At 41.4% G+C, this 17094-nt stretch overlaps 1 protein-coding gene across 2 annotated transcripts in view; it reads right to left on the bottom strand.

Moving 5' to 3' along the window:
* Positions 1 to 5352: 5352 nt before the first annotated feature.
* Positions 5353 to 17094, bottom strand: part of RGS12 (regulator of G protein signaling 12) — a 90141-nt gene continuing 78399 nt past the window's right edge. For both annotated transcript variants that reach the window (XM_085059696.1, XM_085059697.1), the window contains one exon: positions 5353 to 10540. In XM_085059696.1, coding sequence (XP_084915822.1) covers positions 10179 to 10540 — 362 coding nt within the window. In that variant the 3' untranslated portion in view covers positions 5353 to 10178. The remainder of the gene's footprint in view (positions 10541 to 17094) is intronic.

The raw sequence follows: 17094 nt of genomic DNA, 5'->3' as shown, positions 1-17094 counted from the left end.
ACCCAAATGTTTACTCCTCCTCACTCCTCTCACCTCCCACACTCCCCCAGCACCTCTAGCAGCTCCTGGCTTCCCTCACCAGCAAGCTCACTGCTCTGGGGTTTTCTGCACTGATGTGCTTTCTCTTCTCTCAGGGGACTGAAGCAGTTCTCAGCTCTATCATGTTATTTTTTTCATCTCACTCACTCCTCACCCTCATCCCCTCTGACACACTGGCTGTGGATGTCCCATCCTGGCCTACCCACAGCCTTTGCCAGCAGCCTCCAACCCTCATGGAGCACAGCAGCAGAGCAAATGTCATCTTTCTGTGCACAGGGTGGTCTAGAGGTGTTACTGGGCATCTCTCCTGCCACTGCCTCCTGCGGGGCCTGGGGCTTCCTCTGGCAGCTCTGCAGACCTTCACATCACCAGCACATCTCCCCACGGAAACGGATCTGCTCCTGGATTTTCTCAATGCAGTTCCTGCAGTTGGCCTTGGCGTGTTTCTGTGAAACATCACTCTCCACCAAACCCTACTCCATGGTGTTTACCTGACACTTCTACCCTCTTACCTCGCTACTGCCCCTCAGACATGGCCTCTTTCCACTAGCACCTTCTCTTCCCAGACTCCTGGGCCTGCACCCAGAGCTGTGCCAGCCCTCAGCTAAAACTATCACTAAAATTATTGTGAGTCCCTCTGCAGTCAGAGGGTGTTGTATTCACCTCCCTGCCCCAGTCCAGAGCAGCACAGCCTGTCCTCATTGCTGCATCCCACAGGAGAAGGCAAAGGTCCCTCCACAGCCCAGCACCCTGCGCCATCTTTGTAACAGCTTCATGTGTATTTCTCTGTGAAATCTCATTTTTGGCCAGATACAGCCACTGCAGTTGCATCTATATATTGCAGGTACATATTTTTAATGCCTTTGCCTACAGCTGTGCTTATGGATGGGTTTTTGATGCATCAAAAAAAAAACTTTAGTTCTGCTCTGGAAAAACGAACCATATAAATACAGCAATGAAAGAGCTGGGCTTGAGCTGCAGAAACAAAACCAAGCTGTGCTTTTACACAAATCTGTGAGTGATTTAAAGCTCTGCTACAAGTCACAATACGCAGAATCTTAATTTATACATCCCAGACCCAGATCGAACCAAGCTTTTAGAAGTCCATTTCAGGATAACACTTAGTTCATACACCCAGATGTCATGATATATCTAAAATACTATGCCTGCAACCAGCCTAGAGTGTGTTTGCATGAAGAGACTCTTCCTCCTACTGTATGAATAAGAGTGGAAAGTAGGTAACTGTATTTTTCAAGGACTTTGGTATAAACCTTTGCTGATAACCCTGGCTGAAACAGTAGGCCCATATACAGAGGCGTGTGGGGTTTTTTTTAGCTGTGTACTCACTGAAAACTGACAAGAAGAGGTGTGGAGGCACCCACCTTCCACCGATGCCAACACATTTAGGTAACTTGAGCACAGGCTGATTTGCAATTGTTAGGCATGTACATTTTTAGCTGTGCTCAAATTCCTGCAATTCCACCCACTTTCTTCATTAGCATATTAGACGCCCCCATGGCATACTTTAAAATGGTCTATAAGTCAGGCATGTGTGAGGGAAGGGGCTCCACTTCTGCAGCTGAAGGCAGCTGAAGTCCTCCCTTTTGAAGGGGAAAGAGCACTAACAAGGAAAGGACAACCTCATGGGAAGGATGCCAGCCCCACAGCCTGCCTTGACTTTGGGGTGATTTCCTATGGTAGGATGGAGAGCAGAGTTCACAAATAATGCTCCAATTATTCTGATTGCAGGCCTAATAATATCCTGTATGGAAACATATATCTATATGTATGTATCTACATTTTCTATATGCTTTTCATATGTATGTGTGTGTATGTGTATATATATATATATATAAACTAGATGTTTTTTCTTCTCCGCAAGTAACTCCTATGCCAAGGGCTGAAGAGGCAGCTGACAGCAGCTGATCAGCCTTTTGGCCATGGTGACCAGGGGAAGCCAGACAAAAAGTGCCCTCTGCTAAACTTGTGCCCTGGGCAGGGAGCGCTCCCATCCTTCAGGGTCACTGAGGCTGCCTGGACACTGTCATCATAAGGACACAATATCATCATAAGGATGCTCACCCTAGATTTGTCAGTCTGTTGATCCAGCACAGTGTTTGCCTAGGCTTTTCCTGGGGTTTTTGCATCCCAAATCTACTGGCAAATCTGTAAGGGACTCCTCTAGCTTCTCCCTTCAGTCTCCCTGATGCCAAGGTCTTGTTCCTATGCAGGAAAAGGACCCTTGGAGCTCAGCCCCATGCCTTGGGGTGGATTTGGGAGAGCTGGTGATGTATCAGTAGGCAGAGAGATAAGGCTGCCTCCTGGAAGAAGGGACACAGTGCCCCATAGCAGGGCTCCCCTCTCACTGCACACAAAAGCCCCACTCCTGATGCCTCTATTATCTCCCTCTGCACTTGCCTATCCGTGGTGTCACCCTGCTGGGGACTGCTGCACGATTTTTTTTGCCAAATCAAGGGCATTCTCTCCCTGACAAAATTCCAAGACCATTTCTCCTGCACTCCTAAAGGTAAGGCAGGACCTGGGTTCCCTTCTGATGAGCAGAAATTGTCCCCACTGCACAAATTTTGACTTTAGAAGAGACTGTGTACCACTCAGCCTCAAGAACAGGCTCAGGCTCAGGCTAAAGATTTCACAACATGGTCAATATCCTTGCTGTATTTCCTTCTCTCTCTCTTTTTCCCCCTCATTTTCCCGTACCTCCAGTGCCACTCCTTGTAATTGCTGCAGAAATGTAATTGCTGCTCTGTGTAATTGCTGCTGAAACAATCTGAGCTGTCATTGACTTACATTGTTCACAGATCAGGAGGAACTGGCAGATGAGAGTCACCCCACCTAGCTTCAGGGGCCTCCTGCATATGTATTTACATCTGAGGTAGGTATCAAGGCTCACAGATTAAGCAGTGGAGAGCTCAAAAATCTAGAAGTGTTAAATTTAAGGTATGAGTCACCTGTCCAAAAGTATGTTTCAACTCAAGGATGAAACAAATCATTCTTTATATCCATAGACAGTATTAAACAAACAATCCTTTACATCCACGGACAGTATTAATTTCATCCCTAACAAATACATAAAGTAACATCCATGTTTAGGACACAAAGGCAGCTTTGGAGTAGAGACCTAAGGTTAGGCAAGATCCCAACTGGGTTCTCCTAAAAGAGAAATCATGACTTTCAGATTAGCTCTGCTAAGTCTATTTTGAACCAAACTGGACTTTTTTTGCAAACAGGAGGCCAAATCGTGTTGATTACAGAGCTGTCTAGCAAGCAAAATTACCTCTTTTGACATCACAGAGTGGGTGATTTAGTGGTACAAGCTGATGTCATTGCAATGAATGGCAGCAGAATCTCATACCTCTGTGTCTGTCTTTTCCCACAAGAGCATAAAACAAACAGACAAGATGCAATGGGAGAACCAGCTTTTTCCAGGAGATGGAGGTGGTGCAAGACCAGCAGAGCTTCACCATCCATCACCTTCCCACAGGAGATGAACATCTGCCTCCCTTCACAATCTCACCAGGGAATGAAGTTGCAGCATGTGTTGCGCTGGGTTTTCTAACACACAAACTTTAATCAACACTCAAATGAGCAAGGGCAAGATCAGAGATATGCTCCCACCACCACGGATTATCTCCTGGTTGCAAACAGGTTTCAGCTAACTGCTCTGCATACAGAGGGCTGATCTCAGCCAGGCATTGCTTCATCCTGGCCATAGCACTGACTCTGGAAATTTCAGAATCGTAGAAGAGGTTGAGGTTATGTAGCTGTTGGTGGTGAGGGAGTTCATGCTGTTGAGATACTGGTAAATACTGGCAAATAGCTACTGAAAAGAATGCATGTGCAAGTATATCAATGAGGGAGAATAGTAATTAAAGTAATAGTAATTAAATTTCTCCTCATTTTTCCAGATGGTTTCATCTTTCCAGAAAGTATTTAAACCATTAAGAAAGACTCCAGTTACCTCTTGCAGGAATGGGGAGAAGCACTACTTTCATTTTTGTGCCCTGACCCTAAGAACATGCCACTCCAAGAGGTATTAACTTTATTCAGATGAACTTCTAGCTGGCCTTTCATTTCTTTATCAGCTGGCCCTGGAACTGAGGTGTAAATCTGCACAACTGAGTTCTAGACTATTTTGAGATTGTAAGCAGATCTTTGCGGACAAAGAATGCAAATGAGAAGCAGGTTGCTGCTCCCTGGCAAAGCAGACACAAGGTATTTAAGAATACACTTCCCAAACATGGACTGCAGGACCTTCTCCAGGGAGGTGGCTGAGTGTCCCCATGGCACCCACCCTGACACTTGCTGCAGGGTTCAGGTACCTATGGAAATGCTCCAGGGGTTTAGCAGCTCTCTGTACCTGCAAGGCTGGGATTCAGTTTTATCACTGGAAACTGGGATGAGATTATCACAGGCAGCCATACAGTGTTGGCATGAACTTGGAAGACTTAGGTTTCATCCCACTCCCATCAGTCATTATTTTCTGCTATTGGTACTTAAACTTCTGTACTCCTCCTTGCTCTGGCACAGATTGTTCAAAGTGCAGAGAGGGATGTGGATGAGAAGGGAAGCACTGAAGGACCATTGTGTCACTTAAACAGCTTAGTTTACACAGACACTCAACCTTTTTCTCCTTCCTTCTTTCCTTCCTTCCTTCCTTTCCTTTCTTTCCTTCCTTTCCTTCCTGTCCTTCCTTTCCTTCCTTTCCTTCCTTTCCTTCCTTTCTCTTTCTCTTTCTTTCCTTCCTTTCTCTTTCTTTCCTTCCTTTCTCTTTCTTTCTCTCTTGTAGATGGAGCATCCATATATTCAGTAGTGCTAGCAGCAAGGGCAGAGCAGTTCTGATGCTCTGGTCCCCTCAGAGCACCACACAGAGCTAGACAACACACCAAGACTATGCAGACAAGCAGCCAGAGGAGGATTACACTGTACCTGGAAAACATTCATCTATTCAGGCTTGCAATCCCTTAGGTTTGCTAGAATAAAGCAAAAGGAAATAATTAAAGGCTAAAAACATACCCTACTATTATTAAATTCCAGAGGATGAGCTATTTTTAAGGTACATAAATATTTGGCAAAAATTCTTAACCATCCTCTTTTCAAGGAATTTCTTTATGTAAGCCAGGTTTATGAAGATATCTTTGCAGAATCTAATAAAATGCAGGCAAGTTTCATGTTGTCTCATATTTCCATTTAAGTGGCAATGTCTAAACAGCAGCAGGTCCCAGAATAACTGAAAAAATATTTTTCACATCTCTTCCCTACATTGAAATTAAATATCATTGAAACATTATCAGCTCTAGTGGTATAAATTATTTAATTACTACATACACAATTAACATTTTAATGAGTTTGACACACATAAGATTCTATAAACATTATTGTGCAGTACAGGATTTCTTAACACTTTGGGGAGACAAGGGATGGGAAAGAAAACCAATGTGCGTTTTCATATTAGAAAGTGATCATATAGACATTTAAAGACAAAATCACAACTAAAACAAGGATACAAATCAAATTCTGTACAGCAGCATTTTAGATTGTACAACAGAATTATCAATTGGGGCAAAAAAATATAAACAATTTTCTTATCTTTCACACAATCAGTTCAGAAAGCATGTTGGCTCATGTGCATCATCTTGAATTTGCTAACATTTTGAGTAATGCAGGCAAGATTTGCAGACACGTCATCATCCAGCACTTCTCAGCAGATATTTTTTTTCTGAAAAAAAAAAATCAAAAGTAACCCAGCTAAAAGTGCTAGTTGGTCTACAGAAAAGAAATATTTCAATACGACCAATGAACACTTTTCCTGTATTTTAACTGGCATTGGATTGGGGTCACAAATCTCATGGTTCTTCAGCACCCCACAGTGCTAAGCTTGGGATGCTATTCCAAGAGCACAGAGAGAAGCACCTGGATGTGCCTCTTGTTTTTGCTGCAGGGTGAACACCCACACTATCCACAGAGCAACACTGTTGTCACACAGGTTTGCTACAATCCCACAAAGCTTGGAAATCTGCCTGTTCATGGAGAAAATAGGGTCATTCCTCAACCCAAGTCACCCAGCTGTGGTTGGGAGCTGGGAGGTACCTCTACCTGCCATGGTGTTAGCTTCTCACTCCCCTCGATAAGGAGCTGCTGTTGGGCCATGGCCTTTGCCTGAGCCTTTGGATGCTTTTCAAAATCTCTGAGAAATTGTGAAAAGATGCCTCCAGGTGTTTGCATCACACTGCCACACACTCGCCCTGTATCCCAGCTACCGAGTACCTCAGGAGAGGCCATTTTAAATGACAGTATTTGCTGTGCAATCTGTGTTGGAGAGAGCTGGGACGAGTAGCAGCACTGCTATTGAGAAACAGCTACTGGCAAAGAGTTCTGTTGTGAGGTGAAAATCAAGCTACTTCCAAAAAATCAAAATATGCTCCTAAGTCCTGGTTATCTCTGCTACAACGGGACAAGGAGGCTGCCAGCTGAGCTACATATTTTAAAAGTTTTTTGTTAAGAACATTAAATTCCAGCATCAGAAGAGAAGCAGGAATAAAGCAACCCATGCTACAGCAAAGGCACAAAGAAGCCAAAACTTGCAGGCAGAGAAGTAATGCCCGAAGGACACAGCATCTTTGAAGGACATTAAATAGCCCCCAGAAGACCTCCAGGGGCAAGAGAGAGGACACAGTGCATACAGCCAGGTATTGGCTCCTTCCCATGGAGCAGTAAAGCTCTTGCAAAGTCTCTTTGCAAAGCCTGTTTATGTGTCTTCACAACCCATTAGTTCTTTGTCACACAATCCCCCAGAGCTAAACCGTGCAGTGATTAATTTTGCATGTGTGTTATATCACAAACTCGTTGACAAGGCACAAAACTACAGTAATCATGGGGGAAGCCTCGTTGCAAGTTTACCTTTAGGTATATTTTCTATTCTTCAGAAAGCCTTTAAAACTAAACCATAACAAAACTGTGATTTGTGGAACCAATGAGGCTGTAACCACTCCAATTGAAAATCAGATACCATGACAACAAGTGAAATATAAGACAACTGCTACATTAAACAAGATTCGGAATGCTGCAGGATTTTTTAAGTGTTGAGGTTGCGGTTTTTTATATCACTGTTTGATACAGTTTCAGGTTTGAGTACTGACACAGGTCAGTATAGCTCCCTCTATTCCACCTGAGAGGATGGAAAGACCCTTTTTATTTATTATCATGGGATTAGGAAGACATAAGACTAACTCTGCACAAGTGGAATTTCAACAGTGAAAAACTGGGAAAAGTAAAAGATAACTAAAGCCACCTAGAATTTGATTATCTTTAGGAACTGGCTGGCAATATAAATGATCAAGCTATCAAGCAGGGCTTCAATTAGGCTGATTCTTAATTGCAAGCAGATTTGATTAGTAATGGAAATCACAATATGAGAAGGCAACTTAAAATCATATTGCAATGTTGAAGTCACACAGTAATTAAAACTGGACCACATCCCTAGTAAAATATTGGAAATCATCAGTCAGAGAGAGGCTGCCCACATTCCTTTTTATTAACTCCTGATTCCAGCAGGTTTAGCTTTTATATTCTGCCAGATATTGAACAGGAAAACTAATATTATTAATTATTTCTGAGTCCAAGGAATTAATTTCCATTAGTTCTAGCTAAGAAGCCATTCTTTTAAGCAATCTGCCATTAACTAGCATGACAGTGTGGCATGGGGAGGAACAGCTTTTCCCATGTCCCTTTGTTTACAGGATTTCCAGGCATTATGCCAAGATTTTTCTCTATGTTAAAGAAAACTCCATTCTTTCACATCCTTCATTTTCCTGCACACAGCTTGACTCCCATGCTGTCAAATTCCCTTTGAATCCCTGATGAAGTCAAATCCCATTTGCTGCAGAATTCATGAACAGCATTTTTATTTGCTTGTTTTTCTGACCCCAGGAGGTTGGGGATAGAAACCAGGAGTACATGGAGAAGCAGCTCTTTGATTTACACCTGGCTGCTATTAGCTCCATCTGATGGCCCCTAATGCTTGCATTAGCAAGGAGTGTGAAAGTCAATCCCCCTTCCCATGGCACTCAAGGTTTTCCAGCTGTTATTGCATCTCCCCTCAGCTCTTCTTCCAGATGAAGAATCCTGTATTGCCCACTCCCAGTCACTTGAGTGCCTTTGCACAATATAAGATAAAAAACCTTGTTTCATCTAAAATATTGATCAGAGATTAATATAGACTTTAATGATTGTATTTCAAGTTTTTACCTGTCTGATGTTCGGATTTTGTTTTCCAAGACAGAAAAACAGTGCAAAGCACATCACAGGTCAAAAAGCCCTATCTTTCAGTCTGATTGCTGTAATGTTAATTTTGATTAGAACAAAACTATTAATTTTCCAGAAGATAGGAAAAAATTATGGTAATTTATCTGTGCAAAGAAATATCTGCAAGGGCAACTATTAGCAAAACAATAAAAAAACCCAGAAAAAATAAAAAGAAATAAACTCTTAAAAATATATAAATATTTAAATATTTTGACATAATTGGGCTATGTTCTGCCTGCTGTGTTTTCCCAAATCTCTAGGGTCTCTACCATGATTTTATCATGAGTCTAAAATTAGTTTAAAGCTTGAAAGTTTTAAAAAGTACAGCTATTTTCACAGCATATACCCTCATTTGGGCCCACACCAGGATGAACCTAATGTTAACAAGGATTTTTCCTCAATATCAAAAGCAAATCACTTACCAGTAGAAAAAAAATAAGTATTAAAGCTAATGAGTGTTGTATCCCCTTGTCTCACTGGAGTATTTGATGTAACACTTAAGCATTAAGATTAAGCTTTAGGAACCTTAATTTACGATTACAAAATCACACACACCCTCTTTCTCACCATACACATTTGAGAAACTCAGTGACAGTGTCCAGTAGTCTCAGCTATTCAGAAAATTCATGATTCTTGGCATGCTTTAGGAGCAGAGAAAGAGTTAATCAATATTTACTTTGATGTTTTAGACCTACTGCCTGTGTGGATCTGCAGCCCAGGAGATTTGCAGCATGACTTTTTAAGTTTCACAATAATTTCAAAGCAGTGAACTCCCACAAGTCTCTCTATATCTACTCAATATGATGAGCAGATGTCCAATGCTCTCAATTCTTTGCGTACCCTTTTGCATGTCCAGACTAACAACTTCTCCTGAAGAAATGGTAATGAAGGAAAAGCAGCAGGTGGCAAAAACAGCATGTTCAGCAGTCTTAAATATCTTTTCTTTCTCAAAACTCCACCTAAGGCTAGAAAATAAAGTGAAGCTAAAATGAACAACAAGGAGAATGAGGGGCACCCTTATAGAAAGAGCAATAACCAAATTGCCTTTCCCCAAAGTTAAAAGATGCTGAGAGCAGTGATGAGGAGGCACCCAATGACCATCACACCACTGTGTAATTAGATATATATTTCTGGTATAGAAACATCACCAGTGTTGGCTACAAAAGCAGCTATTATTCCCAGCACAGGAAATTCACACTTTTGGGTTTCGGTTTTTTGGGGTTGTTTTTTTTTTCTTCTTGCTGCTTGTATAACAATGGTCTCATTGCATATATCCAGACAATGCATTAGACGAGACTGAATTCCACTTGGACCTCTTCCCAAATATTTCAAGACAGGCAGGAAGATAACAAGAAAATATTTCCAATCTTTTTACACCAGTGACTGATTTTACTTACACTTCAAAAACCTACTAACACAGAGGGAATCCTGCAGACAAGGGAAAACAATTAGAAGATTAAACTGAAATTATCTTCAATAAAAAGTTTGGACAAGGAAATTTAAAGTAAGTTTGTCTTGAATAAAGACAAGAAGAGTAGGGGTGAAAATCATAATTTTAATTGCACTGTTCAGTGGAACCATCCCAGGGAAAATAATACAGAAATGGAAAAAAGGCAAATCCAAATAGCTTGATAGTTTCATTGGAATAATATTTTTTCATTCTAGGGCTTCCAACTAGTATCAGGAATTATGGTCTCTATCAGACTCTTTGAATATTGAAAACCACATATAACTTGCAGAAACATGTCTCTAAGGCATATCTCTCTTGCTGCTGCTGCCAAGCAAAAATACCAGAAAATTTAATTAAAAACAGAGATTTAAACAAAAGTAGCTTTATACTGATTCTCAGTGGCCTTATTCTTCTCGCTCTTGACAGCAATCAGAGACGGAAGGTCTGATGTCCTGTAAACTCCAGTTCTCATCCTCCCTTGGCAAGATCTCAGTTCAGAGATGTAACCTTCAAAGCTGAGGTTCCCTTCAGAATCGTCACAGGAGCGTGTGCCAGAGTCCTGCAGTTTGATCCCATCCACATCGATTATCCTGTTCACAGGGAGCTCCATCCCAGGGCTCCCTCTCACACCAGGAGGACTAAAGCTTCTGCTGGGCTTTGCTTTGTGAGAGCTCTGCTCACAAGAGTTTCCTGAAGTCACTTGTGAATCTTTTTTCTTTCTGCTTGCACCTAACAGAAGAATTAAAAACAAAAAAAACACAAAACGGGAGAGTTATGTATCTTCTGGTTTTAGTGGTTTTCAATATTGCAGCCTCCTCTGAGGCCCTAATGGTAGACAGTCAGCTGGGATATTCATCCACTCCACCAAAGAGACTTACTGATGTACCAGGTAGGTAACTAAATACTAGATCTCAAAGATAAATGTGAAATGTTACTACGTATCTGTCTTAATGTAGCATTTTTCAGAGTTTCTAAGAAGACTTCATTAAACATAACCACTTAGTATAATTTTGTACACTTCTAGAATAAAAAATTCTCACACCAACAAACCCAAAGGTGGAGAATACAGACCTTCCACTGGGGCAGAACGGGAGAATGTTCCTTCAGAACTGACCTTCAAGACCCTGCTGAGATAGTATTTTTACTTGGCTAGGGCTTAATTTACTCTAGCAGACTAGGAAGGGATTATTTGAAATTGCAGTTCACTGTCCTGAGCTGCAACAGAGAAATTAAGGGCCACCGTTTACAGGACAAGAATCAAAGAAACAACTTCACAGAATCACCAAACCACAGGATGGGTCAGGTTGGACACTGGGACCACAGTGGGGATCTGGCCCCACCTCCCTGCTCAAGCAGGGTCATCCCAGGGCAAATGGCACAGGATTGTGTCCAGATGGCTCTTGAACATCTCCAGTGAGGGAGAGTCCACACCCTCTCTGGGCAGCCTGTTCCAGGGCTCAGAACAGTAAAGAAGTTCTTCCTCATATTCTGGTGAAACTTCTGTGCATCAGTTTCTGCCCCTTGCCTTGTGTTCTGTTGCTCAGCACCACTGAGCAGAGCCTGCTCCACCCTCTGTCAGCCTCCCTTTGGATATTTATAAACACTGCTGAGCTCTCCTCTCATTGTTTCTTCTTGAGGCTGAACAGGCTCAGCCCCCTCAGCCTTTCCCCATAAGAGAGACTCTCCTGTCCCTTCATCATCTTTGTCACACCCTGCTGGACCTGCTCCAGGAGCTCCATGTCTCTCTTGTCCTGCAGAGCCCAGAACTGGACACAGCATTCCAGATGTGCCTCAGGGCTGAGCAGAGGGCAGCATCACCTCCCTGATCTGCTGGCAGTGCTCTTCCTAATGCCCCCCAGGGTCCCATTGGCCTTTTTGGTCCCCAGGGCACTGCTGGCTCAGGGACAGCTTGTTGTCCACCAGCACCCTCAGGTCCTTCTATGCAGAGCTGCTGCCCAGCAGGTAAATCCCAGCCTGTGCTGGTCCATGAGGTTGTTCCTCCCCAGGTGCAGGACCCTGCATTTGCCCTTGTTGAATTTCAGATGGCTCCTCTCTGACCATCTCTCCAGCCTGTCAAGGTCCCTCTGAAGGGCTTCACAACCCTCTGAGGTTTGAGGACTTTAAATACTCAAGAAACACCTGAGCTACGTGGGCACTTCTAAAACCCCAGTTGCCAGGACTCAGGCCTGTTCTCTAGACTACACACACAAAGTCATTACCATCCCAAAACAGCCATAGTTTAAAAACCCTTGAGCTCCCAAAAGCCAGTTTTGTGTCAGGTTGTGACCCTGCAAACTATGAGGAGCTTCTCAAAGCAAATGCACAGAAGCTGATTTGCCTGTGTCAACAGCAGCAAGAAGAGAAGGATGAAGAAGTTGATTTCAGGATTTGCACCACAGTTAACAACATGGGCTCTGCAATTGAGGTTACCCCCATAATGATATAGAGGGGCAACATTTTCAGAGACAGAGAACTGCTTTTATTAGATCAAACTGATAGCCAAGAAAAAAAGAGAAACTTTCAAGGCACAAAGGCAGACCTAAGCAGGGGCTTAATTTCATATTTAATTCCTTTTTTTCCATGTATCTTCTTATTCTTCTTTTAAAAGATACCACCTTATCCAACATGCTTTACCCAAAACATTCTGAAATATTGTGCCACCGTTACATGCAAGTGCTTGACCAGCACATTTAGCCACACAAATCCCATGAGACTGGTGTGGTTAAATCCCACAGCTGTCTTTCAAATCTTTTATTTGTGTTTGTTCATGAAGTGATTGCTACAGTTTTATGCAAGGAAAAGAAATTTCCATGTATAATCATCGTAATCAAGAACTTTTTGATATGGAGAATGGGGAAAATGCAAATGAAAAAGACAAAAAAATCACTTTCAAACAGTTTCAATCAAATCACTCCAGGGTCTTCTTGAGTCATAAAGCTTTCTATTTAAGAAAAATAAGTCAAAATCCTAAGTAATGCAATGTTTAGTGTTTTAGCTACAGTGCAGCCCCACGTGAATAATGTGGATATTCCACATCAGTAACGCTTGCCTTATTTACAGAGGAATTAGATCAAACTCCAAACAAATCAGCTGAGCAGAGAGGCAGAAAGCTTTCTCAGCCCTGTTAGCCCAGCACGACTCCAGCCTACTAAATTGCAGCTAACATTTAATGGGACTATATTATACTTTGTGTTTAAATTTCCCTACTGAAGCTGAACATTGGCTTAATTTTAACTGCTGCTGGCATGGCTGTGGTGCAAAATGCTATTCTTCTGTTCTGAAACGTTTGTCTTACACATGAGTGTACTGAATTGTTCTCTTGATCTCTTTAATCTACTATTCTACACCCTTTGAGGAAGATCTGTGATTCTCCTTTCAAGTTGCTTTAAAAGAGCTACAAGTTGCTAAAATGCCTCCTAATGACAAATTACCACGAATGCATTGCATTGACAGGGCATGAGTCATCCAGCTGTCCTAGCATTGAGAACACATCCTCCTATTAAATGTCACATAAAGGAACAACTTTGATGGTGGTGGAAGGTCTCATATCTGTTGACTTGAGCTAGCCTGAAACACTTTCCACACTCAGAAAACACAGCCTGCATTAACAGAGGGCAACAGATGCAAGAGCTGGAAACTCTTGCTGAGGAACAGTATGGAAGGTGCAAGTATTGCTGTATTTATTTGGTTGCTTTCTACAGTTAAATATGAGAAATGCCATTAAGTCTTAGAATTATGGCGTCACTGAGTCACCACATGAAGCAACTGGGTGTGCAAGTTGTCTAACAGGAAGACAGCAAAAATAAGGATAATGTTTGCTCTCAGGCTGCACAAGACATGAGCTCATCTGAACAAGAACACATCCGCATTATGGACATATTTTTCTATTAATGTCCTTTTCAGGAGCAATCTCTCTGTAGCATCAAATAAATTACTACTAGAGGCAGGAGAGTAATAGACAACATCTTGTCTAAAATACCAGTTCAAAAGAATATGGAATTACTAAAGGATGATACTGTGAAAATGATTCCACTTTTCCTGTCAGAGCAAAAATGAGCTTGGCTCATCTTCACCAGACAGGAAGATGACTTCAAGAGTAGCACTACACAGAAAAAACATACTTTTATTTAATTTTTTTCATCTTTTTTTTAAGAAAAAGCTTTCATGAAGCAAAACTATTTAACACAAATAATAAATAGGCAAGATTCCCCAAACCAGCCTGTGTATAAATGTATCCCACAAGTTTTTGAGTAGACTCAAGACTTGCATGTATTCAGTGGAGCTTCATAGTGAGGTTTCAATGAAGTTTGTAACACTTTTGCACTGGTCTCCCTCTCATATTTTCTTTTTGAGTGACAAATACCTGAACACACTGAACTGTGCAGGGCACCATCTAGGGTGCAGAGAGCCTTCACAGGTAAAATTTCTCTTCATATATTCTTGTGCTGAAGTGATGAAAACCTCCATGGATAGCTCTGCAGATTGCTTTGCTCTGTATAAAGCATGTCAGGAATGACATCACAATTCCCCAAATCTAATCTGTCAACTGTTCTACTTAACTTCAGTAGGGAAAGGAAGCCACTGCTTAGGGCAATAGTCACACAGATGGATTTCCAGGCTGGAATACCACAATCACACCTATTGGTAATCTCCTCCTCCCTTGCTAAGCATTCCACACAGCTCTCAGGGAACTTTCTTGTGCATCTGATCCCATTAATATGTTCCAGATGGATTAAAGATAGGAAGATGAAGATCATCTTTTGTCCTTAAACCAGAGATCTGCTGTTACAAACTCACAGCCAAATGACTGTGAAGAAGGCTAACTGCACCCATCTGCATTTTTCCAAAGGTTACTACAATCAGGCACTGTTTTGGTTTATCTCCTGATTTCTGATACCAATATTTCTATTTTTGTGATATTTGGACTTCTTGTATTATTCTCAGGCATTTTAAATTTAACATTATCATTATGGAGAACTATCTTTATAGAGGAAGACAAAGGGAAATCTTCTTCTGTATAAAATATTCCTCAAACTCTAAGATCTAAGCAAGAGATCACATGACATTGTCTTCCAGGCAGTTTAGGAACAAGGAAGCATCTGGCCAAATTCCAGACCAAGACAAGGTCACAAAAAATCTGGAAATTTTAGGAGCCACAATTTTAAATTTTAGCACCAAATTTAGGTGATAGGATCATATAACCATAAGTCTAATGCAGACGCTTGGGGATTTAAAAGTCCACCTACAACACCCTGCAATTATATTGTTTCTATATCATAATTATTAAATTCATTTATTTTCAGTGTGCCAAATTTGAGTTATGATTTTTTGATAAAGCCTCTTCTGAGTGTTTCACTTAACATTCTACCTTTGCTAAAATCCTACTGTTCTTGTCAGAATCATTTACTATTTAAATGGCTCTCAGTTCTACTGAAAGAGAACAAGAATATCCTGCTGATATTCATACCATTGATCCCAGGAATTCGACTTCTGATGTCAGAGAGGATCAGATCTCAGTTAAAGGGAATGAGCTCCAAATTATTGATTTTGTACTGACTTAGAGCAGATAAGAACCTGTTTGAAATCTTTCATAATACTTAGAACATAACTCCTGTGAATAGAAGCCAGTGAAGTTTTCAGGGGCAATTCCTGGAGCTGGTAATTTACAGGCACATCCCACCCCCAAATGTAATCAGTCATTTTCAGTCTCCAAAGCAGCAAAGCTCTGGGGTGTGCTGGAACCTGGGAGTCTGGGCAGACACTGTTCCAGTCTCTGACTCCATGGAGTCTGTCCCAAGGTGGTACCACACTGCCTGAGAGAGAATTTTCTTACATGAGACTGAAAAAAGGAGCTCTGTGATGGTCACTTCGGGAGTGGGTGTTCATTTCAGTGTCCTGGAAATCTGTCAAGATGAGTAATTTCTCAACGTGGACATAATCTGACAGTTTCACTCGGGGAAAGACACTTCTCCCTTCCTGTCCTAAACTGTCAGGAAATGCTGCTTCTAAATTTTAGCCCTCCCACACATGGATTCTTTTAAGTGGTGGATGAATGACTTCCACACTAGCTGACATACTGTTACTACTGCAAGAATTTTCTTTTTTTTTTTAAGTTTGTAAAGTGATTTATGCTTCTGGAGGGAAAAGGATACTTTACATTTAAGTTTTAGAATTCCACAGGTTAAATTTTCTTTGGGAGTTTCCTTCTTTTTATCTCTTAATTGGCACAGCACCAAGGAGAATGTGGATTTAATAAAAGATTCCTACCTACAGCTTATGCTAAATCTTTTCAAAGGAAATTTGACTTTGTATGGTGAATTTCACTTGCATGATGAAACAGCAACTGCAGCATATGCTCAGTGCCTTGAAATCTGAGTCAGTAAAATGAAGGCATTGAGCTAGGAAATGGGTTATTTTACAAAGCACCAATATACTGCATTACCAGTTTATTCACTTTTGTCCTGGGAATTTTGGGAATACATTTGCAGCATTAAGTCTAGAAATGGCCAGATGGAAATCCTTTCATTGCACTCATCTCTAAAGAAATCACAAGAACACAGCACCAAACATTATTCTCAAAGACAAATTTGGAATATCCCATGGAAGAGGGAGCTGGTATGGCCACTGCTGCTCACCAGTGGCATATAGATGCAAAATAGGGAGCACTGCAACCTGTGTTTGTTGAGTCCAAGAGTAAATAAAATCAAAAGTTCTGATTTTGAACTTTTTTTTTGAATTTTGATCCAGGCAGACATGGCTGCCCTCAATAACACTGTCCAATTTGCTCAAACCTTCTCTGCTGCTAAAACTGAAACAATTTTTGACTCCTTTCCAAGCAGTAGACATGATAAAACATCTCTGCAGCAGCCTACACATGTTCAGCCATCAGTGGTCAGTAACAGCAGGTTTAATTATTGCAGAGAGTCCTATGTTGGGAAATAGTGGATTGAATTACTTGAATCCATTTTAATTTAATTTGCCATTCATGAGGTTATTTTTCAATTATGAAATTCTAAAATGGGTTTCGCAGGGCTACCGGTTACATTTCAGCCAATAATTCAACGAAGTTCATTTCATCACCCAAATGCTGCCATGGGTTTGCTTAGATCTGGGTGTAGCCCATGTGCATTTGGTTCAAAGGGCAGCTGTCATTTTTCTAACATTTCATCTAGTCAGTGATAAAATTTGCAATTCTTCCTAAACTGTTTACCTTGTTGCTTGTTTGAAATAAGTTCACATTTCAAATAATCATCCCCCAAGGCCTTCCTTGCTTCCTGTTTGTC

This window comes from Lichenostomus cassidix, chromosome 4 (genome assembly GCF_008360975.1).
Source record: "Lichenostomus cassidix isolate B80296 chromosome 4, HeHo_3.0, whole genome shotgun sequence".
NCBI lineage: Eukaryota > Metazoa > Chordata > Aves > Passeriformes > Meliphagidae > Lichenostomus > Lichenostomus cassidix.
This window is presented reverse-complemented; position numbering and strand designations above follow the sequence as displayed.